General features: G+C 44.1%; 1 protein-coding gene across 1 annotated transcript; it reads right to left on the bottom strand.

Annotated features, from left to right (window-relative positions):
- Positions 1-1,899: 1,899 nt before the first annotated feature.
- On the bottom strand, positions 1,900-24,018 carry arsa (arylsulfatase A). The gene is made up of 8 exons (XM_084168270.1): positions 23,537-24,018; positions 15,707-15,947; positions 8,213-8,431; positions 7,883-8,052; positions 7,564-7,688; positions 3,046-3,173; positions 2,792-2,894; positions 1,900-2,582 (listed from the first exon to the last, which is right to left on the bottom strand). Exons 1-8 carry the CDS (start codon positions 23,797-23,799, stop codon positions 2,284-2,286), a joined length of 1,548 nt encoding a protein of 515 aa, XP_084024396.1. The 5' UTR covers positions 23,800-24,018; the 3' UTR covers positions 1,900-2,283.
- Between the last annotated feature and the right edge of the window lie 1,993 nt (positions 24,019-26,011).

The raw sequence follows: 26,011 nt of genomic DNA, 5'->3' as shown, positions 1-26,011 counted from the left end.
TGAAATTAATATTTAAAATAAGAGAAATTCAAAAATTATGACAAACATGAAAACCACGGTCAATTTTAAAATGACCGGTTCTTGTTTTAATTTGAGTGTGTTGCGTTTCCACTCGTTGTCTCTACGTCAACCATAAAGGTGACATTTTGAGTTCTTGCCAACTCAGACATTCACCCCACATACAGGCTTTAGCAGCACCCCTTTAGGCACATCTGTGACATGTGAAATCATCATTAGGGTACACATGTAGTGTCACCGTTGACCTTGCTGAGATCCAATGACATACCCACCCAATCGCTGGCCAATCTGCTGATAGAGCAGAGTAGTGGAGCTGAACCAATTAAAAACAGCTTTCATACGGGAACCTATCGCATCTTGCCAATGTAGCCCATGGCTTTGAGCTCCAGACATGCTCCATCTCTTACCTGTACCAGTTTGTTTTGTCTTTAGTTTTTCTGTCTTGTAAGAGCTTAGTTGAATCCCTTCCATCTTCCCTGATAGCTACAGTACACCAACCAACCCCCAATGATTCCCTAGTCCTGTATAGCAGCTCAAACATCCAGTTAATCTAAACTTTGGACTTTAATACATAAACAAACAAGATTCTTCACTGTATAACTAGAGCTTCAGTATGTGACAAAAACAAATGTATCTATACTGTATCTTTTAAAAATGAGGACTTGTACAAATCTAAAAGTTTAAAAAAATACAATCTGCCTTGTCATGGGTTAGGTCTTATGAATAAAATATATGCTTGATGTCCAAATGCGTCTGACTGTCTCTTTCTTGTGCTTGTGTGACCGTGCTACTGGATCACAATAATAGTGTCTATGAATCATCTGTTCATTTATAGGGTCAAATCCTAAATTCAGATCTGCCACTGTAATTCAGATGTCAACATTAATGCATGATTTAGGTCCAAGTTACAATCATGTATCTGAAGTTCGGATCAACAACCTGATTATAGAGTAGCTAGGCTATATAAAATAATTGTCATCTGTAAAATACCATTCACTTTAACTTTGTACAATTTGATACATGAAGGTCTGTCTAGTTAGTAAAGATAGGTTTGAACTTAGCTACCACTTCTCCTTGGTTTAAGATGTTACATTCTCTCTCACTATAAAATAGTGTATTAATATACTCCTGCATTTAAAAAGAATACACACCGTTCCGCTATCAGGAAAACTAGCCAGGGCCCGGTTTCCTGATAACGATGGAATTTAGGCTTACGAGTGTTTTAACGATGCAACGGCCGAAGATGTAACATGCGTTTCCCAAAACACCACTTATGGAGAACAGTTGCTAAGTGCGTCGTTGAGGCATAGTGTCGATACTGATAGGATCAAAAGAAAGGCAGCGCTGCTCCCAGATCCGCGTTCTCCTTTCAAATCTGACATTAACAGAATTATTCCACAATACTGTTGACGGAAGATATCACCTATTACTGCAAATGTTGAGGTGGCTTATTCTAATGCCTACGCTATAATAACGCAAGATCTGGCACACATCATTGTGAGGTTGTAACACATCATGAAATATTTTGAGGCAAAAATTAGACAGCCTAAAATGAACTCAATTGAATGAACATGAAATGTATTTAAATATTATTGAATTATATAGGCCTGTAGCCTATACTGTAGGCAATTATTATTTTAATGCAGTTTTCTCAGATGTCATTTGAAGCATCTTTTTATCCTTCGCTTGTTTGTAAAAATTGCAGTGACATTGGCAACTTTGTATTTGTAGTCAACTTCGTTGTGAAGTTCCCAGCGGTCACAGAGACAGATAAACATCTTGATTTTATGTTTAGCAGAGGTCTTCTGTGTATAAAGGTCTGAGGCAGTCGGTAAGTGACAAGTGTTTTCAAGTGCAACTTTAGTAACAATGGTTTTGGGAAACAGCTCGGAGATTTAATGATGCTCCTACGAAGGTTCTAACGATGAACTTAGCCTTAAGATGCTTTTCGGAAACTGGGCCCATTACAGTAGTCTTTGGGTGTTGTTGTCACTGGAATGCAGGGTTTGTCCACATGAGGCTGCCCTCATCCATAAAATTAGAATTGCTAGATCAGACACTCATGTGGAACGGTGGCCATACTGGATGTACCATTTCTAATGTTTGATAAAGTCCTGCTTCCCACAGTCTCTCATATGGCTTAAATAACTGTCTTTCCACACTTTCAGAGGTTACGTTTGGGGTACCCCATCCACAGTAATAGAGGTACTAGAACTAGTCTTACAAAAGGTATAGTACAAGCAATACTGTAGGTTTGAGGGTGCATCAGCCACACTGGCAGCACGAAGGTTTGGGGGTGCAGTGTGGGGTGCAGCAGGGCTCTAGATCAGGGTCGCTTCCTTTCCCGATCTGGCTCTCCCCAAACTCCATGGAGGCTTCAAACTGTTCCTTGACCGCGCCTATCCTCTGCAGCAGGGCCTGCAGGTCGGGGCGTCCCAGTGGGGACAAGGGGTAGTTCTCACTGGGGTCAGACTCCAGGTCAAACAGCAGGGGAGGATCATGGGGCTTCAGGAAGGAGATTATGTGACAGTCCTGGTCTGGGGTGGTCTCACTGTGGCCTGCACCTGAGGGACAGACAACGAGGGAAGGTGGTTCAGATAGACATTTTAGATTTAGGCCAGGTTCCATTTCAGCCTCTTGCTGGCCCCTTTGCCATATTGTTTAGGAATGCATCTTGTTGTTAAAAGGCTAATTACAAAAGAGCACAGCAATCACATCAGGAACACAAAACAGGAACTTTGGGAGTACCCTATTCTGCAGTAATGACAGTTACCGCGTGTGTAGAAGTGAGCCTTGTATTTGCCCAGCCTGAGAGCGAACAGGCCGTACTTCTCATTAGGGTCTGTAGGGTAGAACATCATGGCCTCTCTCTTACTCTACAACACAGGAAGTTAAAAAGGTATGAATAACAATGTCCAGGCACACAGGGAGCAAGTGTTTAAGTCAAGAACACATTATGCTTCTATTCTTCAGCCCAAATGGCATTTAACTACACTCTGAGTATGAAGTGAATACTGTCTCCCATACCGGTCCGTGGTTGACCAAGATGTCCATCATGTCCACGCCGTCCAGCTGCACCATTGGTAGTTTGGCCCCCGCCAGCCCTGCGATGGTGGGCATGACGTCCAGGGTGCTGGCCAGCTCATGGGTGACCCCTAGGAAATGTAGTTCAAATTAGATGTACAGTGCATTCGGAAAGTATTCAGACCCCTTTACTTTTTCCAAATTTTGTTACGTTACAGCCTTATTCTAAAATGGATTAAATAAAACATTTTCCACAGCATTCTACACACAATAACGACATAATGACAAAGCAAAAAATTGGTTTGAAATTTTTGCGAATGAAGAAAATAAGAAAATAATACCTTATTTACATTAGTATTCAGACCCTTTGCTATGAGACATGACATTTTATTTTTATTTCACCTTTATTTAACCAGGTAAACCAGTTGATAACAAGTTCTCATTTACAACTGCGACCTGGCCAAGATAAAGCAAAGCAGTGTGATAAAAAACAGAGTTATATATGGGGTAAACAAAACAAAGTCAAAAATACAACAGAAAATATACAATATCTCACAAAAGTGAGTACACCCCTCACATTTTTGTAAATATTTGAGTATATCTTTTCATGTGACAACACTGAAGAAATGACACTTTGCTACAATGTAAAGTAGTGAGTGTACAGCTTGTATAACAGTGTACATTTGCTGTCCCCTCAAAATAACATAACACACAGCCATTAATGTCTAAACTGCTGGCAACAAAAGTGAGTACACCCCTAAATGAAAATATCCAAATTGGGCCCAAAGTGTCAATATTTTGTGTGGCCACCATCATTTTCCAGCTCTGCTTCAGTATGACACAGTACATGTTGGCATTAATGGTTCCCTCAATGAACTGTAGCTCCCCAGTGCCGGCAGCACTCATGCAGCCCCAGACCATGACACTCCCACCACCATGCTTGACTGTAGGCAAGACACACTTGTCTTTGTATTCCTCACCTGGTTGCCGCCACACACACTTGACACCATCTGAACCAAATAAGTTTATCTTGGTCTCATCAGACCACAGGACATGGTTCCAGTAATCCATGTCCTTAGTCTGCTTGTCTTCAGCAAACTGTTTGCGGGCTTTCTTGTGCATCATCTTTAGAAGAGGCTTCCTTCTGGGACGACAGCCATGCAGACCCATTTGATGCAGTGTGCGGCATATAGTCTGAGCACTGACAGACTGACCCCCCACCCCTTCAACCTCTGCAGTAATGCTAGCAGCACTCATACGTCAATTTCCCAAAGGCAACCTCTGGATATGACGCTGAGCACGTGCACTCAACTTCTTTGGTCGACCATGGCGAGGCCTGTTCTGAGTGGAACCTGTCCAGTTAAACCGCTGTATGGTCTTGGCCACTGTGCTACAGCTCAGTTTCAGGGTCTTGGCAATCTTCTTATAGCCCATCTTTATGTAGAGCAACAATTCTTTTTTTCAGATCCTCAGAGAGTTATTTGCCATGAGGTGCCATGTTGAACTTCCAGTGACCAGTATAAGGGAGTGTGAGAGCGATGACACCAAATGTAACACACCTGCTCCCCATTCACACCTGAGACCTTGTAACACTAACGAGTCACATGACACCGGGGAGGGAAAATGGCTAATTGGGCCCAATTTTGACTTTTTCACTTAGGGGTGTACTCACTTTTGTTGCCAGCGGTTTAGACATTAATGGCTGTGTGTTATTTTGAGGGGACAGCACATTTACACTGTTATACAAGCTGTACACTCAATACTTTACATTGTAGCAAAGTGTCATTTCTTCAGTGTTGTCACATGAAAAGATATACTCAAATATTTACAAAATTGTGAGGGGTGTACTCACTTTTGTGAGATACTGTATATACAGTGTGTGCAAATATAGCAAGTTATGGAGGTAAGGCAATAAATAGGCCATAGTGCAAAATAATTACAATTTAGTATTAACACTGGAATGATAGAGGTGCAAGAGATGATGTGCAAATAGACATACTGGGGTGCAAATGAGCAAAATAAATAACAATATGGGGATGAGGTAGTTGGGTGGGCTAATTTCAGATGGGCTGTGTACAGGTGCAGTGATCGGTAAGCTGCTCTGACAACTGATGCTTAAAGTTAGTGAGGGAGATAAGAGTCTCCAGCTTCGGAGATTTTTGCAGTTTGTTCCAGTCATTGGCAGCAGAGAACTGAAAGGAATAGCGGCCAAAGGAGTTGTTGGCTTTGGGGATGACCAGTGAGAGCTGGAGCGCATACTACGGGTGGGTGTTGCTATGGTGCCCAATGAGCTAAGATAAGGCGGGGATTTGCCTAGCAGTGATTTATAGATGACCTGGGGCCAGTGGGTTTGGCGACGAATATGTAGTGAGGACCAGCCAACAAGAGCGTACAGGTCACAGTGGTGGGTAGTATATGGGGCTTTGGTGACAAAACGGATGGCACTGTGATAGACTACATCCAATTTGCTGAGTAGAGTGTTGGAGGCTATATCTCCGAAGTCAAGGATCGGTAGGATAGTCTGTTTAACGAGGGCATGTTTGGCAGCATGAGTGAAGGAGGCTTTGTTGCGAAATAGGAAGCTGATTCTAGATTTAACTTTGGATTGGAGATGCTTAATGTGAGTCTGGAAGGCTAGTTTACAGTCTAACCAGACACCTAGGTATTTGTAGTTGTCCACATACTCTAGGTCAGACCCGCCGAGAGTAGTGATTCTAGTCGGGTGGGCGGGTAACAGCAGCGTTCGATTGAAGAGCATGCATTTAGTTTTACTAGTGTTTAAGAGCAGTTGGAGGCTACGGAAGGAGTGTTGTATGGCATTGAAGCTTGTTTGGAGGTTTGTTAACACAGTGAAGGGCCAGATGTATACAAAATGGTGTCGTCTGCATAGAGGTGGATCTGAGAGTCACCAGCAGCAAGAGCGACATCATTGATATACACAGCGAAAAGAGTCGGCCCGAGAATTGAACCCTGTGGCACCCCCATAGAGACTGCCATAGGTCCAGACAACAGGCCCTCCGATTTGAGCTCAGGTGCACCCTGTTTCCATTGACCATCCTTGAGATGTTTCTACAACTTGATTGGAGTCTACCTGTGGTAAATTCAATTGATTGGACATGATTTGGGAAGGCACACACCTGTCTATATAAGGTCCCACAGTTGACAGTGCATGTCAGAGCAAAACCAAGCCTTGAGGTTGAAGGAATTGTCCGTAGAGCTCTGAGACAGGATTGTGTCGAGGCACAGATCTGGTGAAGGGTACCAAAAAATGTCTGCAGCATAGAAGGTCCCCAAGAACACAGTGGCCTCCATCATTCTTAAATGGAAGAAGTTTGGAACCACCAAGACTCTTCTTAAAGCTGGCCGCCCGGCCAAACTGAGCAATCGGGGGAGAAGAGCCTTGGTACAGGGAGCTGACCAAGAACCTGATGGTCACTCTGACAAAGCTCTAGAGTTCCTCTGTGGAGATGGGAAAACCTTCCAGAAGGACAACCATCTCTGCAGCACTCCACCAATCAGGCCTTTACGGTACAGTGGCCAGACGGAAGCCACTCCTCAGTAAAAGGCATATGACAGCCCGCTTGGAGTTTGCCAAAAGGCACCTAAGACCATGAGAAACAAGATTGTCTGGTCTGATGAAACCAAGATTTAACTCTTTGGCCTGAATGCCAAGTGTCACGTCTGGAGGAAACCTGGCACCATCCCTACGGTGTAGCATGGTGATGGCAGCATCATGCTGTGGGGATGTTTTTCAGCGGCAGGGACTGGGAGACAGAATCGAGGCAAAGATTAACGAAGCAAAGTACAGAGAGATCCTTGATGAAAACCTGCTCCAGAGCACTCAGGACCTCAGACTATGGCAAAAGTTCACCTTCTAACAGGACAACAACCCTAAGCACACAGCCAAGACAATGCAGGAGTGGCTTCGGGACAAGTCTCTGAATGTCCTTGAGTGGCCTAGCCAGAGCCCGGACTTGAACCCTGGAGAGACCTGAAAATAGCTGTGCAGCGACGCTCCCCATCCAACCTGACAGAGCTTGAGAGGATCTGCAGAGAAGAATGGGAGAAACTCCCCAAATACAGGTGTGCCAAGCTTGTAGCGTTATACCCAAGAAGACTCAAGGCTGTAATCGCTGCCAAAGGTGCTTCAACAAAGTACAGAGTAAAGGGTCTGAATACTTATGTAAATGTGATATTTCAGTTTTATTTTTTTAAACTTGTTTTTGCTTTGTCATTATGGGGCATTGTGTGTAGATTGATGAGGGCAAACAAAACATTTAATACATTTTAGAATAAGGCTGTAACAAAGGGGGCCTGGCTAAATGTGCCCACACCAACTAACTCCTGCTCTGTGAATACCCCCATACACACCTGTCAGCAGTTTGATAAGCCTGCAAAAAATTTGACTTTAAAATTAAACAAGGAATCTTGAAGGCTACAACATTCAGCCAATATGGGTGGGTGAGTGTGATGATGCATGTATTTTGTAGTTGAAAGGACTACATATCTCTCCTGACAGACCTGGTGTGATGGTCCCAGGCCAGTAAGCGATGGCAGGTTCTCTCATGCCCCCTTCGTAGGTTGTGCCCTTACCACACTTCAGAGGACCAGCATTACCCCCCCGAGACATACGCATCAATTCAGGTCTGGATGGGTAGAGAGAGGGAGCGGAGAGATATTCACCAAAAGTTAAAATGTGAAAGGCTCTTAGTCCTTTCACATTTGTTGTAAAACCAGTAGTAAACACAAACGGTAGGCAACTAAACTATTACATAATATCCATACACGCTACTAGTAAACTACACTGACACACCATCACACACACCAACATAGTTCCTACCCATTATCAGCAGTGAACAGTATGAGAGTGTTGTTGAGGACTCCAGTCTGTTCCAGAGCTGAGAGCAGGTTCCCTACTGTAGAGTCAAACTCCAGCAGAGCATCACCAAACGGACCCCTACGAGACCGCCCTGCCGCTGCTGGGCCTGCATACTGGGGGTAGTGGGTGTGCTGGAGGACAGAGGGGGGGGGGCTGTTCACCTGGAAAGTTGTTGGAGGAGCAACCACTACCTTTGAACTTGAAATGATTGCTAGCTTCCCACATGGGAGGGTAGTAGAGGAAGAAGAGATTATTACATGAGAAAGTAGTAGAGTAAGAAGAGACGATTACATGAGAGGGGTAGTAGAGGAAGAAGGGTTGTTTCTTCCTGGTAGACTGGGTGATGAAGTCTGTGGCGAAGTCGCTGTAAGCCCTCTCTAGATCCAGGAAGTCCACAGGCTGCTGCTTGATAACATCATTGTGCATTAGTGGGATGGTTACCACGCCGACGTCACAGTGTCCGAAGCATTTAACGTCCGGAGGGAAACATGTCAGGTTCTGACAGGGTCCCTAAGAAAGAAAGAGACAAGGAGAGAGAGTTAAGAGAGATACAAACAAAGGGGGAGGCAGAGAGGGAGAAGAGGATGATAGCAAGATTGAGAAAGAGAGCAAACTAAGGCAAAAGTGTCTATGTCCTTTCTCTCCCTTAGCTGTGGCAATGAAGACCAAAAAAATGTAAGAGAGACACTGACAATACAGTGAGGGAAAAAAGTATTTGATCCCCTGCTGATTTTGTACGTTTGCCCACTGACAAAGACATGATCAGTCTATAATTTTAATGGTAGGTTTATTTGAACAGTGAGAGACAGAATAACAACAAAAAATCCAGAAAAACGCATGTCAAAAATGTTATAAATTGATTTGCATTTTAATGAGAGAATAAGTATTTGACCCCTCTGCAAAACATGACTTAATACTTGGTGGCAAAACCCTTGTTGGCAAACACAGAGGTCAGACGTTTATTGTAGTTGGCCACCAGGTTTGCACACATCTCAGGAGGGATTTTGTTCCACTCCTCTTTGCAGATCTTCTCCAAGTCATTAAGGTTTCGAGGCTGACATTTGGCAACTCGAACCTTCAGCTCCCTCCACAGATTTTCTATGGGATTAAGGACTGGAGACTGGCTAGGCCACTCCAGGACCTTAATGTGCTTCTTCTTGAGCCACTCCTTTGTTGCCTTGGCCGTGTGTTTTGGGTCATTGTCATGCTGGAATACCCATCCACGACCTATTTTCAATGCCCTGGCTGAGGGAAGGAGGTTCTCACCCAAGATGTGACGGTACATGGCCCTGTCCATCATCCCTTTGATGCTGTGAAGTTGTCCTGTCCCCTTAGCAGAAAAACACCCCCAAAGCATAATGTTTCCACCTCCATGTTTGACGGTGGGGATGGTGTTCTTGGGGTCATAGGCAGAATTCCTCCTCCTCCAAACACGGCGAGTTGAGTTGATGCCAAAGAGCTCGATTTTGGTCTCATCTGACCACAACACTTTCACCCAGTTCTCCTCTGAATCATTCAGATGTTCATTGGCAAACTTCAGACGGCCCTGTATATGTGCTTTCTTGAGCAGGGGGACCTTGCGGGCGCTGCAGGATTTCAGTCATTCACGGCGTAGTGTGTTACCACGGCGTAGTGTGTTGTTTTCTTGGTGACTATGGTCCCAGCTGCCTTGAGATCATTGACAAGATCCTCCCGTGTAGTTCTGGGCTGATTCCTCACCGTTCTCATGATTATTGCAACTCCACAAGGTGAGATCTTGCATGGAGCCCCAGGCCGAGGGAGATTGACAGTTATTTTGTGTTTCTTCCATTTGCGAATAATCACACCAACTGTTGTCACCTTCTCACCAAGCTGCTTGGCGATGGTCTTGTAGCCCATTCCAGCCTTGTGTAGGTCTACAATCTTGTCCCTGACATCCTTGGAAAGCTCTTTGGTCTTGGCCATGGTGGAGAGTTTGGAATCGGATTGATTGATTGTTTCTGTGGACAGGTGTCTTTTATACAGGTGACAAGCTGAGATTAGGAGCACTCCCTTTAAGAGTGTGCTCCTAATCTCAGCTCGTTACCTGTATAAAAGACACCTGGGAGCCAGAAATCTTTCTGATTGAAAGGGGGTAAAATACTTATTTCCCTCATTACAAATGCAAATCAATTTATTACATTTTTGAAATGCGTTTTCTGGATTTTGTTGTTGTTATTCTGTCTCTCACTGTTCAAATAAACCTACCATTAAAATTATAGACTGATGATTTCTTTGTCAGTAGGCAAACATACAAAATCAGCAGGGGATCAAATACTTTTTTCCCCTCACTGTATACAGTGCCTTCGGAAAGTTTTCAGACCTCTTGACTCTTTCCACATTGTTACGTTACAGCCCTATTCTAAAATGTATTAAATAAAAATGTCTCAATCTACACACAATACCCCATAATGACAAAGCAAAAACAGGTTTTTAGAAATGTTGCACATTTACAAAAAATTAAAAAGCTGAAATACCTTATTTACATAATTATTCAGACCCTTTTCTATGAGACTCGAAATTGAGCTCAGGTGCATCCTGTTTCCATTGATCATCCTTGAGATGTTTCTGCAACTTGGAGTCCACCTGTGGTAAATTTAATTGATTGGACATGATTTGGAAAGGCACACACCTGTCTATATAAAGGTCCCACAGTTGACAGTGCATGTCAGAGCAAAAACCAAGCCATGAGGTCGAAGGAATTGTCCGTAGAGCTCCGAGACAGGATTGTCTCAAGGCACAGATCTGGGGAAGGGTAACACAACATTTCTGCAGCATTGAAGGTCCCCAAAAACACAGTGGCCTCCATCATTCTTAAATGGAAGACGTTTGGAACCACAAAGACTGAGCAATCGGGCGAGAAGGGCCTTGGTAGGGAGGTGACCAAGAACCCGATGGTCACTCTGACAGAGTTTCAGAGTTCCTCTGTGGAGATTGGAGAACCTTCCAGAAGGAAACACATCTCTGCAGCACTCCACCAGATCAGGCCTTTATGGTAGAGTGGCCAGACGGAAGCCACTCCTTAGTAAAAAGTCACATGACAGCCCGCTTGGAGTTTGCCAAAAGGCACCTAAAGACTCTCAGACCATGAGAAACAAGATTCTCTGGTCTGATGAAACCAAGATTGAACTCTTTGGCCTGATTGACAAGCGTCACATCTGGGGGAAACCTGGAACCATCCCTACAGTGAAGCATGGTGGTGGCAGCATCATGCTGTGGGCACGGTTTTCAGCAGCAGGGACTGGGAGACTAGTCAGGATTGAGGCTAAGATGAACAGAGCAAAGTACAGAGAGATCCTTGATGAGAACCTGCTCCAGAGCGCTCAGGACCTCAGACTATGGCAAAAGTTCACCTTCTAAGGTCAACAAGACAACAACCCTAAGCACACAGCCAAGACAACGCAGGAGTGGCTTCGGGACAAGTCTCTGAATGTCCTTGAGTGGCCTAGCCAGAGCCTGGACTTGAACCCAAACAAATATTTCTGGAGAGACCTGAAAATAGCTATGCAGCGACGCTCCCCATCCAACTTGACAGAGCTTGAGAGGATCTGTAGAGAAGAATGGGAGAAACTCCCCAAATACAGGTGGGCCAAGCTTGTAGAAGAATCAAGGCTGTAATCGCTGCCAAAGGTGCTTCAACAAAGTACAGAGTAAAGGGTCTGAATACTTATGTAAAATCTACTCTAGTTAAATCTAGAATCGGTTTCCTATTTCGCAACAAAGCCTCCTTCACTCATGCTGCCAAACATGCCCTCGTAAAACGGACTATCCTACCGATCCTTGACTTCGGCGATGTCATTTACAAAATAGCCTCCAACACTCTACTCAGCAAATTGGATGTAGTCTATCACAGTGCCATCCGTTTTGTCTCCAAAGCCCCATATAATACCCACCACTGTGACCTGTACGCTCTTGCTGGCTGGTCCTCACTACATATTCGTCGCCAAACCCACTGGCTCCAGGCCATCTATAAAATCACTGCTAGGCAAATCCCCGCATTATCTTAGCTCATTGGTCACCATAGCAACACCCACCCGTAGTCTGCGCTCCAGCGGGTATATCTCACTGGTCATCCCCAAAGCCAACACCTCCTTTGGCCGCAATTCCTTCCAGTTCTCTGCTGCCAATGACTGGAACAAATTGCAAAAATCTCTGAAGCTGGAGACACTTACAGTGGGGAAAAAAAGTATTTAGTCAGCCACCAATTGTGCAAGTTCTCCCACTTAAAAAGATGAGAGAGGCCTGTAATTTTCATCATAGGTACACGTGAACAATGACAGACAAATTTAGGAAAAAAATTCCAGAAAATCACATTGTAGGATTTTTAATGAATTTATTTGCAAATTATGGTGGAAAATAAGTATTTGGTCACCTACAAACAAGCAAGATTTCTGGCTCTCACAGACCTGTAACTTCTTCTTTAAGAGGCTCCTCTGTCCTCCACTCGTTACCTGTATTAATGGCACCTGTTTGAACTTGTTATCAGTATAAAAGACACCTGTCCACAACCTCAAACAGTCACACTCCAAACTCCACTATGGCCAAGACCAAAGAGCTGTCAAAGGACACCAGAAACAAAATTGTAGACCTGCACCAGGCTGGGAAGACTGAATCTGCAATAGGTAAGCAGCTTGGTTTGAAGAAATCAACTGTGGGAGCAATTATTAGGAAATGGAAGACATACAAGACCACTGATAATCTCCCTCGATCTGGGGCTCCATACAAGATCTCACCCCGTGGGGTCAAAATGATCACAAGAACGGTGAGCAAAAATCCCAGAAACACACGGGGGGACCTAGTGAATGACCTGCAGAGAGCTGGGACCAAAGTAACAAAGCCTACCATCAGTAACACACTACGCCGCCAGGGACTCAAATCATGCAGTGCCAGACGTGTCCCCCTGCTTAAGCCAGTACATGTCCAGGCCCGTCTGAAGTTTGCTAGAGTGCATTTGGATGATCCAGAAGAGGATTGGGAGAATGTGATATGGTCAGATGACTTTTTGGTAAAAACTCAACTCGTCGTGTTTGGAGGACAAAGAATGCTGAGTTGCATCCAAAGAACACCATACCTACTGTGAAGCATGGGGGTGGAAACATCATGCTTTGGGGCTGTTTTTCTGCAAAGGGACCAGGACGACTGATCCGTGTAAAGGAAAGAATGAATGGGGCCATGTATCGTGAGATTTTGAGTGAAAACCTCCTTCCATCAGCAAGGGCATTGAAGATGAAACGTGGCTGGGTCTTTCAGCATGACAATGATCCCAAATACACCGCCCGGGCAACGAAGGAGTGGCTTCGTAAGAAGCATTTCAAGGTCCTGGAGTGGCCTAGCCAGTCTCCAGATCTCAACCCCATAGAAAATCTTTGGAGGGAGTTGAAAGTCTGTGTTGCCCAGCGACAGCCCCAAAACATCACTGCTCTAGAGGAGATCTGCATGGAGGAATGGGCCAAAATACCAGCAACAGTGTGTGAAAACCTTGTGAAGACTTACAGAAAACGTTTGACCTGTGTCATTGCCAACAAAGGGTATATAACAAAGTATTGAGAAACTTTTGTTATTGACCAAATACTTATTTTCCACCATAATTTGCAAATAAATTCATTAAAAATCCTACAATGTGATTTTCTGGAATTTTTTTCCTCATTTTGTCTGTCATAGTTGACGTGTACCTATGATGAAAATTACAGGCCTCTCTCATCTTTTTAAGTGGGAGAACTTGCACAATTGGTGGCTGACTAAATACTTTTTTTCCCCACTGTATCTCTCTCACTAACTTTAAGCATCAGTTGTCAGAGCACCTTACAGATCACTGCACCTGTACACAGCCCATCTGAAATTAGCCCGCCCAACTACCTCATCCCTATATTGTTATTTATTTTGCTCATTTGTACCCCAGTATCTCTATTTGCACATCATCTCTTGCACATTCTATCATTCCAGTGTTAATACTAATTGTAATTATTTTGCACTATAGCCTATTTTATTGCCTTACCTCCATAACTTGCTAAATTTGCACACACTGTATATTATATGTATTTCTGTTGTATTTTTGACTTTGTTTTGTTTTACCCTATATGTAACTCTGTGTGGTTGTTTTTATCGCACTGCTTTGCTTTATCTTGGCCAGGTCGCAGTTGTAAATGAGAACTTGTTCTCAACTGGTTTACCTGGTTAAATAAAGGTGAAATAAAAAATAAATAAAAAAATAAAATAAAAATGTGATTTCATTTTTGTTATTTTATTATTATTTGCTACATTTTCTATAAACCTGTTTTTGCTTTGGCATTATGGGGTATTTTATGTGGACTAATGACGGGAAAAAAAGATTTAATCCATTTTAGATTAAGGCTGTAATTTAACAAAATGTGGAAAAAGTCAAGGGGTCGGAATACTTTCCGAATGAACTGTACACCGAACAAAAATATAGACGCAACAATTTCAAAGATTTTACTGAGTTACAGTTCATATAAGGAAATCAGTCAATTGAAATAAATTAGGCCCTAATCTATGGATTTCACATGACTGGGAATACGGATATGCATCTGTTGGTCACAGATACCTTTTTTTTAAAGTAGGGACGTGGATCAGAAAACCAGTCAGTATCTGGTGTGATCACCATCTCCTTCACATAGAGTTGATCAGGCTGATGATTGTGGCCTGTGGAATGTTGTCCCACTCCTCTTCAATGGCTGTGCAAAGTTTCTGGATATTGGCGGGAACTGGAACACTGTCGTACACGTCGATCAAGAGCATCCCAAACATGCTCAACGGGTGACATGTCTGGTGAGTATGCAGGCCATGGAAGAACTGGGACATTTTCAGCTTCCAGGAATTGTGTACAGATCCTTGCGACATGGAGCTGTGCATTATCATGCTGAAACATGAGGTGATGGCAGCAGATGAATGGCACGACAATGGGCCTCAGGATCTCGTCAAGGTCTCTCTGTGCATTCAAATTGCAAATCGATAAAATGCAATTGTGTTCGTTGTCCGTAGCTTATGCCTGCCCATACCATAACCCCAGCTCCACCATGGGGCACTCTGTTCACAATGTTGACATCCACAAACAACTCTCCCACACGACGCCATGTCTGTCATTTGCCCGGTATAGTTGAAACTGGGATTCATCCGTGAAGAGCACACTTCTCCAGCACGGCAATGGCCATCTAAGGTGAGCATTTGCCCACTGAAGTTGGTCACGACGCCGAACTGCAGTCAGGTCAAGACCCTGGTGAAGACGCCGAGCACGCAGATGAGCTTCCTGAGACGGTGTCTGACAGTTTGTGCAGAAATTCTTCAGTTGTGCAAACCCACGGTTTCATCAACTGTCCAGGTGGCTGGTCTCAGACAATCCCGTATGTGAAGAAGCCGGATGTGGAGGTCCTGGGCTGGCGTGGTTAGACGTCGTCTGCAGTTGTGAGGCCGGTTGGACGTACTGCCAAATTCTCTAAAACGACATTGGAGGTGGCTTATGGTAGAGGAATTAACATTCAATTCTCTGGCAACAGCTCTGGTCGACATATCCTGCAGTCAGCATGCCAATTGCACACTCTTCAAAACTTGAGAATTTGTGCACAAGAGAGAAATAAGCTTTTTGTGCGTATGGACATTTCTAGGAATTTTTTTCTTCAGCTAATTAAACATGGGACCAACACTTTACATGTTTGCGTTTATATTTTGGTTCAGTATAGTAACTACCAGTTAACCAATCTATCGCCCAACCAATCACCCAATCAATTAACAACTACCAGTGAACACACTGACCATGTCATGGGAGTAGGGGACCCCCAGGTAGTGGTCAAAGCCCTGTCGGGTGGGCAGGTACATCCCGTTCTCCCCCACCCCCAGGTGCCATTTCCCCATGGCTGCCGTGGCATAACCCAGGGGCTTTAGCACCTCCGCTATGGTGGTCTCGTTCAGCGGTAGACCCCCGCGGGAACCAGGGTAGAACACCCCCGGGTACACCCCTGAACGGGTCTGGTAGCGCCCTGTCAGCAAAGACGCCCTGATGGGAAAATACAATCATAATTTAATTTATTTAAAACATTGATACAAATGATTGAAGAAAACAAAATAGACATTGCGCTGCACAGTGTGTCTTTGATCAGATATTACATTCAATTCAGAAAACTTTGTCAGTGAGGTTATAGTTCAAGTGACTGAAATCGTGGATCCTGGACTTCCTGACAGGCAGACCCCAGATGGTTAGGGTAGGCAACAACACCTCTGGAACAGGGGGGGTGCTTAGTCCCTTCCTGTTCACTCACATGTGGCCAAACAACGGCAACTCTATCATCAAGTTTGCTGACGACCTCTGGGGGGGGGGGGGGGGGGGGGGGTCAGGAGCTCAGTGTACCCATCATACTGTTGAAGAGGTTTGGCATGGCCCCTTAGATCCTCAGGAACTTTTACAGGTGCACCATTGAGTGCATTCTGTCTGGCTGCATCACTGCCTGGTACGGCAACTGCAATGCCCTGAACCGCAAGGCTCTACAGAGGGTGGTGAAGACTGACCAGACCATCACTGGGGCGAGCTACCAGCCATGCAGGACATCTACACCAGGCAGTGTCTGAGGAAGGCACGGAAGATCGTCAAGGACTCCAGCCACCAGCTATGGTCCGCTCTCTCTGATACCTTCTGGCAGGCACTACCGGAGCATTAAGTCTCAGACCAACAGGTTTCAAGATAGCTTTTACCCCCAGGCCATAACTGTTGAACAACTAACCCTAAGCTGTATACCTGCACCTTAACCCCTTACACACGTGGTAATTGGCCTATGGATAGGTCTACATTGAAATGCTTCTTACAGAAGAAATATGGAAAGCATATGCATAACTGATATGATGTTTTTATGGTATAATGATGTCATGTCATAGTATCGTGGGGAACAGGTTAGAGTTACTAGATAAGTGGTTAGGAGACAGAAAGTCTACATTCCATTACGTCAAAGGAGATTACTGATGTTTAGGATATCATGAGTGATGTTTAGGTTAGTGACTTGGGGTAAAGAGTGATGAACATCAAAGACAGGGAGTGCCCATGGAGACTTGCCAGATGTATGCCAGGAAGATGGTAATAGAAGGGTATATAAGGTAGAGTGTTTCCTTTGGTCAAGAGTTCAACTGACGAAGGGCAAAGCTATGTCCGTTGGTTAGATGAACCCACGAGCTCGTGATTCAATAAATACTTGGTATGAAATCTCCACAGAATGTCTAAGAATATCCTTGCATCCTTGATTCTTTGATACCTGAGAAACTCATCATAACAGATTGGCGTCTAAACGAACAGGATGCAGTTCACAGCTCAACTAACAGGTAAGCAGACTTCTGCTTATCTGTGGTAAAGCTGAACTGTAACGAACTTTAAAATTCAATATTTTTGAAGGGGGACGATGAGTGGTATTGAGTTATTTAGTAGGATGTAAGGAGGAATATATAATTTGACTATTACATGGTGCTATGATTCAAATTAGGGTGTGGTCGAAGTAAGGAGTAAATGCAACAGAATAGTGAGAGAAGGCGCAGGGCACCTTTAATATGATTTAAAATATTATATTATAAAGAGAGTGGATGATTCCATTGGATGGACTCAGGTAAACCCTTGATGTTACAGACATCATAAAGAGAATGGGCGGAAGGCATCCTTAATGTATGGTACATTATAAAGATAGTGGGTTTTTAGTCCCGTAGTGTGAAAGACATTATAAAAGAGAGGAATGGGTTACGGACCTTTTGACGTAATAAATCGCCATAAAATGAAATACTCAAAACGACCAGGAGATGGAGCCAATGACATGTAACATTTTGAATCATGGCACCAAAATGACATTTAAAAAAGGCGAACTACATTTTAAAAACATTATCAGAAGTGGATATTTGATGCAAGTGTTTAATTATTAACATTGAATGTTACTAACATTGAATGAAATAATAATAGGTAAGCATAGAGGTGATAATGAATATCCTCAGGAGAGTATTTATAAGGGGTAAATAGAGCTTGATGTTATTGTAGAAAGTAGTGGAAGAGTGTGTTTTCTGGGACAGGCATGGCAGTCTCCTAGGAAATGACAGTATGTTTTTTTGGTTCCGCTGAGAGAATGAAGGAGAGGCTGATTTGGGTTGAATGAGGATTGTTAAACTAACTGAAGTATTCTTTGATGTGATTATCTAGAAGTTTCTAACGGTCTATATGGAGTTTGTGACAAATGTGAAAATACACTGCTCAAAAAAATAAAGGGAACACTAAAATAACACATCCTAGATCTGAATGAATGAAATAATCTTATTAAATACTTTTTTATTTACATAGTTGAATGTGCTGACAACAAAATCACACAAAAATGTTCAATGGAAATCAAATGTATCAACCCATGGAGGTCTGGATTTTGAGTCACCCTCAAAATTAAAGTGGAAAACCACACTACAGGCTGATCCAACTTTGATGTAATGTCCTTAAAACAAGTCAAAATGAGGCTCAGTAGTGTGTGTGGCCTCCACGTGCCTGTATGACCTCCCTACAACGCCTGGGCATGCTCCTGATGAGGTGGCGGATGGTCTCCTGATGGATCTCCTCCCAGACCTGGACTAAAGCATCCGCCAACTCCTGGACAGTCTGTGGTGCAACGTGGCGTTGGTGGATTGAGCGAGACATGATGTCCCAGATGTGCTCAATTGGATTCAGGTCTGGGGAACGGGCGGGCCAGTCCATAGCATCAATGCCTTCCTCTTGCAGGAACTGCTGACACACTCCAGCCACATGAGGTCTAGCATTGTCTTGCATTAGGAGGAACCCAGGGCCAACCGCAGCAGCATATGGTCTCACAAGGGGTCTGAGGATCTCATCTTGGTACCTAATGGCAGTCAGGCTACCTCTGGCGAGCACATGGAGGGCTGTGCAGCCCCCCAAAGAAATGCCACCCCACACCATGACTGACCCACCGCCAAACCGGTCATGCTGGAGGATGTTTTTTTTTTGGGGGGGGGGGGGATGGATCAGCTTAATATTGCAGATACAGTGGGGGAAAAAAGTATTTAGTCAGCCACCAATTGTGCAAGTTCTCCCGCTTAAAAAGATGAGAGAGGCCTGTAATTTTCATCATAGGTACACGTCAACTATGACAGACAAATTGAGGAAAAAAAATCCAGAAAATCACATTGTAGGATTTTTTATGAATTTATTTGCAAATTATGGTGGAAAATAAGTATTTGGTCACCTACAAACAAGCAAGATTTCTGGCTCTCACAGACCTGTAACTTCTTCTTTAAGAGGCTCCTCTGTCCTCTACTCGTTATCTGTATTAATGGCATCTATTTGAACTTGTTATCAGTATAAAAGACACCTGTCCACAACCTCAAACAGTCACACTCCAAACTCCACTATGGCCAAGACCAAAGAGCTGTCAAAGGACACCAGAAACAAAATTGTAGACCTGCACCAGGCTGGGAATACTGAATCTGCAATAGGTAAGCAGCTTGGTTTGAAGAAATCAACTGTGGGAGCAATTATTAGGAAATGGAAGACATACAAGACCACTAATAATCTCCCTCGATCTGGGGCTCCACGCAAGATCTCACCCCGTGGGGTCAAAATGATCACAAGAACGGTGAGCAAAAATGCCAGAACCACCTGCGGGGACCTAGTGAATGACCTGCAGAGAGCTGGGACCAAAGTAACAAAGCCTACCATCAGTAACACACTACGCCGCCAGGGACTCAAATCCTGCAGTGCCAGACGTGTCCCCCTGCTTAAGCCAGTACATGTCCAGGCCCGTCTGAAGTTTGCTAGAGTGCATTTGGATGATCCAGAAGAGGATTGGGAGAATGTCATATGGTCAGATGAAACCAAAATAGAACTTTTTGGTAAAAACTCAACTCGTCGTGTTTGGAGGACAAAGAATGCTGAGTTGCATCCAAATAACACCATACCTACTGTGAAGCATGGGGGTGGAAACATCATGCTTTGGGGCTGTTTTTCTGCAAAGGGACCAGGACGACTGATCCGTGTAAAGGAAAGAATGAATGGGGCCATGTATCGTGAGATTTTGAGTGAAAACCTCCTTCCATCAGCAAGGGCATTGAAGATGAAACGTGGCTGGGTCTTTCAGCATGACAATGATCCCAAACACACCGCCCGGGCAACGAAGGAGTGGCTTCGTAAGAAGCATTTCAAGGTCCTGGAGTAGCCTAGCCAGTCTCCAGATCTCAACCCCATAGAAAATCTTTGGAGGGAGTTGAAAGTCTGTGTTGCCCAGCGACAGCCCCAAAACATCACTGCTCTAGAAGAGATCTGCATGGAGGAATGGGCCAAAATACCAGCAACAGTGTGTGAAGACTTACAGAAAACGTTTGACCTGTGTCATTGCCAACAAAGGGTATATAACAAAGTATTGAGAAACTTTTGTTATTGACCAAATACTTATTTTCCACCATAATTTGCAAATAAATTCATAAAAAAAACCTACAATGTGATTTTCTGGATTTTTTTTCTCATTTTGTCTGTCATAGTTGACGTGTACCTATGATGAAAATTACAGGCCTCTCTCATGTTTTTAAGTGGGAGAACTTGCACAATTGGTGGCTGACTAAATACTTTTTTCCCCACTGTATGCAAATACAAGAGGCCGCGTCTTACCCAATCACATTAATCCAAATATCCTCCGCGGAACCTTGGGACAAGCAGGCAGAAAGAAACAGAAAGATTTGACCGCGGTTCAACTGTAAATATCACAGATAGTAGGAGCTTAGTTACCAGTATCTTTGTTAATATGGCTTGTTAATCAAAAATCAAAGATGACTCCGAAAACCGTATATTCAAAGACGAGTGGACGGAACAGTATTTATTAATTCTCCCCGCAACTAGCACAAAACCAATGTGCCTGATATTTTACATTTTTTTTACATTTTAGTCATTTAGCAGACGCTCTTATCCAGAGCGACTTACAGGAGCAATTAGGGTTAAGTGCCTTGCTCAAGGGCACATCGACAGATTTTTCACCTAGTCGGCTCGGGGATTAGAACCAGCGACCTTTCGGTTACTGGCACAACGCTCTTAACCACTAAGCTACCTGCCGCCACTGCCACTGCCACTGATATGCAGTGAGTCCGTAGCTCTCGTGAAAAGTGCCAATGTTAAGCGTCATTATGACACCAGGAATACTAAATTCGATCAGACGTATCCCCTGAACACGGAGGTGAGAACAAACAAGATTAACCAACTCCAATCCCAATATGAGAGTTCCACCAAAGTCCTTGTCAATTCCCTGACAGCCCAACAACATGCAATTGAGTGTTCACTGAGGATAGCTTGTGTTTTGGGAAAACACAAAAAAACTATTTTCAGACGCTGAGATGGTAAAGAAATGCATGTGTGAAGTTGCTGACACCTTGCTTGAAGGTGAACAAAAAGATGAGCTCAGGGAAAAGATCAAACCGATCCCACTGTCAAGATTCCACAGCAATGAGGAGAACTGAAATATTAGCTGAAGATTTAACTTCACAACTTGATGAGGCCATTCAGAATGCACCATGCATTTAAATTAGCTGTGGATGAAGAAACAGTTAACACTGATAATGCCCAGTGTCTGGTGTTTGTCAGATTTTATAATGAAACAAATAAATAATTCTGTGAGGAGCTGTTGGGCTTAACAAATTTAGAAGCACACACACGGGGAGAGGATATCCGTGAGGCCATCAAAGTGCTGGCAAAAAGCGGGATAGATCTGAAGTCAGTGGTCTCCATCACCACAGATGGAGCTCCAGCCATGATAGGATGAGGGAGGGGACTGGATGCACATTTGAAAGAGGACCACCCTGACCTGACATCATATCACTGCATCATCCATCAATCTGTCCTGCCAGTCTGGGAAAATATTATTCTGAGGTCAAGACAATGATGACGAAACTGATCAACTTTTTGAGAGCAACATCATCCCTACAACACCGCCTGCTACAAGGCATTCTGACAGAGGCCAATGCCCATTTTGATGACTTACTACTGCACAACAATGTGAGATGGCTCAGCAAAGGCAGGGTTTTGGAACACTTTTGGGCCATTCAGGAGGAAAGCAAAGCTTTCTTATCAGAGCAAAAGGGTGACAAGGCAACTCAAGTTTTTGGAAGATGAGAAGATGGAAACAGTTGCATTTTTCACAGACATTACATCACACTTTAATCAACTGAATGTTAAGCTGCAGGGATGGGACAACACAGTGTGTGATATGATAACAGCAGTCCGGGCTTTCCAGAAGAAATTGGAGCTTTTCAAGAATGATCTCCAGGGAGAACTTGTCCACTTCTGCAATCTTTTGGTGCAAACGCAGGGAGACAAAGATGTTCCCAACCATGTTGATTTCATCCAGAAGTTGATGGATAACTTCAAGGCTCGCTTTGATGACTTCACTGTTGGAAGAGAACTGCTGCTGCTCATCCAGAACCCCTTCTTGGTCACAAATGTAACAAAGTTGTCAGAAAAAGCAAAACAGATTTTCAGATGGCTAGATGTTGCATCACTGCAAATGGAGTTGATTGATCTGCAAGAAATTGTGGCTTTGAAGGAGCAGGCTGGTGATTGTGACCCTGTCACTTTCTGGGGAAAGATGGTGCCTGCAGCTAATGTCCTGTTCTCAAGAAACTGGCACTATACATCCAGACCATGTTTGGCTCCACATACAGCTGTGAATCAGCCTTCTCCACAATGAACTTTATTCAAAACAAATACCGCACCAGGCTCACCGATGAACACCTGCACCAGTGTCTCAGAGTTGATCTCACACCATTTGTGCCAAAGTTCAAAGCACTGGCAGGAGACAGAAAGTGTCATTTCTCTCATTAATGCAGGGCAAGGCCCAGAGTGACTTATACATGAATATTGCATGGCCCACAGTGACGTTCTGTGCATTCAGATGATTATTTTGGTTCAACTATTTTGTTCTCCAGAAGAAGAAAAAAAGGCCCATGTACAATGTTTCACAGTGCACTTTTTGCATAAATAATAATGCAACCACTTTTGTTCTTCAGCAATGTTGATGCAATGTTGCACATGTTTACATTCGAAAGAAGTTGTAATTAATTCAAATTTTAGTCTAATTTAATGTACATTTTGTGGGGACGGGATGGGGCCCATGGGACCGGGTGGGGGGGGGTGGGGGCCCATGGGACGGGGTGGGGGGGGGGGGCCCTTGGGACGGGTGGGGGGGGGGGACGGGGGGGGGGGGGGGGCATGGGACGGGTGGGACGGGTGGGCCCGCTGCTCGTTGAGAAGAGTAAGAACGATATGTAGATGATAGAGGGGTCTGAAAACTCGCTAAATATAGAGGGCCCCCGCTGCTCTTTGAGAAGAGTAAGAACGATATGTAGATGATAGAGGGGTCTGAAAACTCGCTAAATAGAGACAAAGTCGCTAAATTGGCAACACTGAGTAGTTGAGTGTACCCCTGCTGTATCCTGTGCACGTGACCAATAGTTCGATTTTTTTTCACTGCCAACCTCACTCACCCCCAATCAATAGAATTGTTCCTCATAAATACCCCACCTCCTCCTGATTTTGATACGGATATTAGCTATTGTTACTGTAATATGTTGCTAGTTAGTTACTACCTGGAGGGGCTGCAGACGGGACTGGTGGAGTAGAAGTCGGTGAATCTCAGTCCGTCGGCCGCCAATCGGTCCAGGTTTGGGGTGAGCGAGGTGGGATGGCCGTAGCATCCTAGGTCGCCGAACCCCATGTCGTCCGCGAACAGGAGGATGAAATTCGAGGGAGGGGAGCCCGAGCAACTCGTAACAAGCAGGTACAGTAAGGTGGTGAGATATAGAAAATGACCCATTCTGACTGACTGGTACAACAAGCAGAAGTTAGTCATGAAAAGGAAACGTGCTTAACGTTAGCTATCTATCTAACTACTTCGCTTTAAAAAAGTGTTCAAGGTCGAGGCCTAAGGATTCCACAAAATTACTCTACGTGTTCACTAGCTTCTGCACGTCTCATATTCTCCAATGTTATGTGATATTCCCTGTATCATTGAGAAAATAGCTGCTAGAGTTTGCTACACTACACAACTGACGCAACATAAAAATCATGTGATTACCGAGACAGTTGGCGCATTTGAACGTCGTCACCAGTGTTTGAGAAATGAAAAAGTCCGTGGTCTACCACAAGAGGTCACTATATCACTGTACTTTTTGCCTGGCCGTGGCAGGTTTCCCCATCACCCCATCCTACTCTATATGTTTGCTTTTTGAAGATTCATACCTTGAATCATTAAAATTCTGTCAACTGATCTATGTGACACCTACTGCCTGCCTTGTCTTGCTTATGTTCACTGTATGACGGGTGGCCAACCCTCTTCCAGGAAAGTTACTGGTTATAACTTGAAAACATAAAAACAGGCTTTTGTTCCAGGTCTAGGCCTGGCCTACTCTATCACACCCAAATCAGCCAATCAGCTGACTATTATAATCAGATGTGTTAGAGCAGGGATGGAGAAAACTCCTGTATGTACCATAGTTCTCTAGGAGAAGAGTTGGCCACTCTTGCTGGTTTATAGTGTACCCTCAGCCCTATGTTCCCTCAGCCTTATGTTCCTTCAGTCATATGTTCCCTGGGCCCTATGTTCCTTCAACTTATGTTCCCTGGGCCCTATATTCCCTCAGCCCTATATTCCCTCAGCCCTATGTTCCCTCAACTCTATGGCGCAACAGAGCCTCTTCAACCTCAGGAGGCTGAAGAAATTTGGCTTGGCACCTAAAACCCTCACAAACTTTTACAGATGCACAATTGAGAGCATCCTGTCGGGCTGTATCACCGCCTGGTACGGCAACTGCACCGCCCGCAACCGCAGGGCTCCTCAGAGGGTGGTGCGGTCTGCCGAACGCATTACCGGGGGCAAACTACCCACCCTCCAAGACACCTACAGCACCCGATGTCACAGGAAGGCCAAAAAGATCATCAAGGACATCAACCCCCCGAGACACTGCCTGTTCACCCCGCTATCATCCAGAAGGCGAGGTCAATACAGGTGCATCAAAGCTGGGACTGAGAGAATGAAAAACAGCTTCTATCTCAAGGCCATCAGACTGTTAAATAGCCATCACTAGCACATTAGAGGCTGCTGCTGCTGCCTATTGAAATCACTGGCCACTTTAAGAAATGGAACACTAGTCAATTTAATAATGTTTACATATCTTGCACTACTCATCTCATACAGTGGGGAAAAAAAGTATTTAGTCAGCCACCAATTGTGCAAGTTCTCCAACTTAAAAAGATGAGAGAGGCCTGTAATTTTCATCATAGGTACACGTCAACTATATCAGACAAAATGAGAAAAAAAAATCCAGAAAATCACATTGTAGGATTTTTAATGAATTTATTTGCAAATGATGGTGGAAAATAAGTATTTGGTCAATAACAAAAGTTTCTCAATACTTTGTTATATACCCTTTGTTGGCAATGACACAGGTCAAACGTTTTCTGTAAGTCTTCACAAGGTTTTCACACACTGTTGCTGGTATTTTGGCCCATTCCTCCATGCAGATCTCCTCTAGAGCAGTGATGTTTTGGGGCTGTTGCTGGGCATCACAGACTTTCAACTCCCTCCAAAGATTTTCTATGGGATTGAGATCTGGAGACTGGCTAGGCCACTCCAGGACCTTGAAATGCTTCTTACGAAGCCATTCCTTCGTTGCCCGGGCGTTGTGTTTGGGATCATTGTCATGCTGAAAGACCCAGCCACGTGTCATCTTCAATGCCCTTGCTGATGGAAGGAGGTTTTCACTCAAAATCTCACGATACATGGCCTCATTCATTCTTTCCTTTACACGGATCAGTCGTCCTGGTCCCTTTGCAGAAAAACAGCCCCAAAGCATGATGTTTCCAGCCCCATGCTTCACAGTAGGTATGGTGTTCTTTGGATGCAACTCAGCATTCTTTGTCCTCCAAACACGACAAGTTGAGTTTTTACCAAAAAGTTATATTTTGGTTTCATCTGACCATATGACATTCTCCCAATCCTCTTCTGGATCATCCAAATGCACTCTAGCAAACTTCAGACGGGCCTGGACATGTACTGGCTTAAG

The sequence above is a fragment of the Coregonus lavaretus genome (assembly GCF_964263955.1).
Source record: "Coregonus lavaretus genome assembly, chromosome: 9".
NCBI classification, from domain to species: Eukaryota; Metazoa; Chordata; class Actinopteri; order Salmoniformes; family Salmonidae; genus Coregonus; species Coregonus lavaretus.
Note: the sequence above shows the minus strand (reverse complement) of the source record. Positions and strands in the feature narration are given on the sequence as shown.

Coding starts and splice junctions, on each gene's coding strand:
- arsa (XM_084168270.1), bottom strand. CDS start 23,799: ATGACTAACTTCTGCTTGTTGTACCAGTCAGTCAGAATGGGTCATTTT. Junction 7,689..7,882: donor CTGTTCACTGCTGATAATGG/GTAGGAACTATG, acceptor CTACCCATCCAG/ACCTGAATTGATGCGTATGT. Junction 2,583..2,791: donor GGCTCACTTCTACACACGCG/GTAACTGTCATT, acceptor TCTGTCCCTCAG/GTGCAGGCCACAGTGAGACC.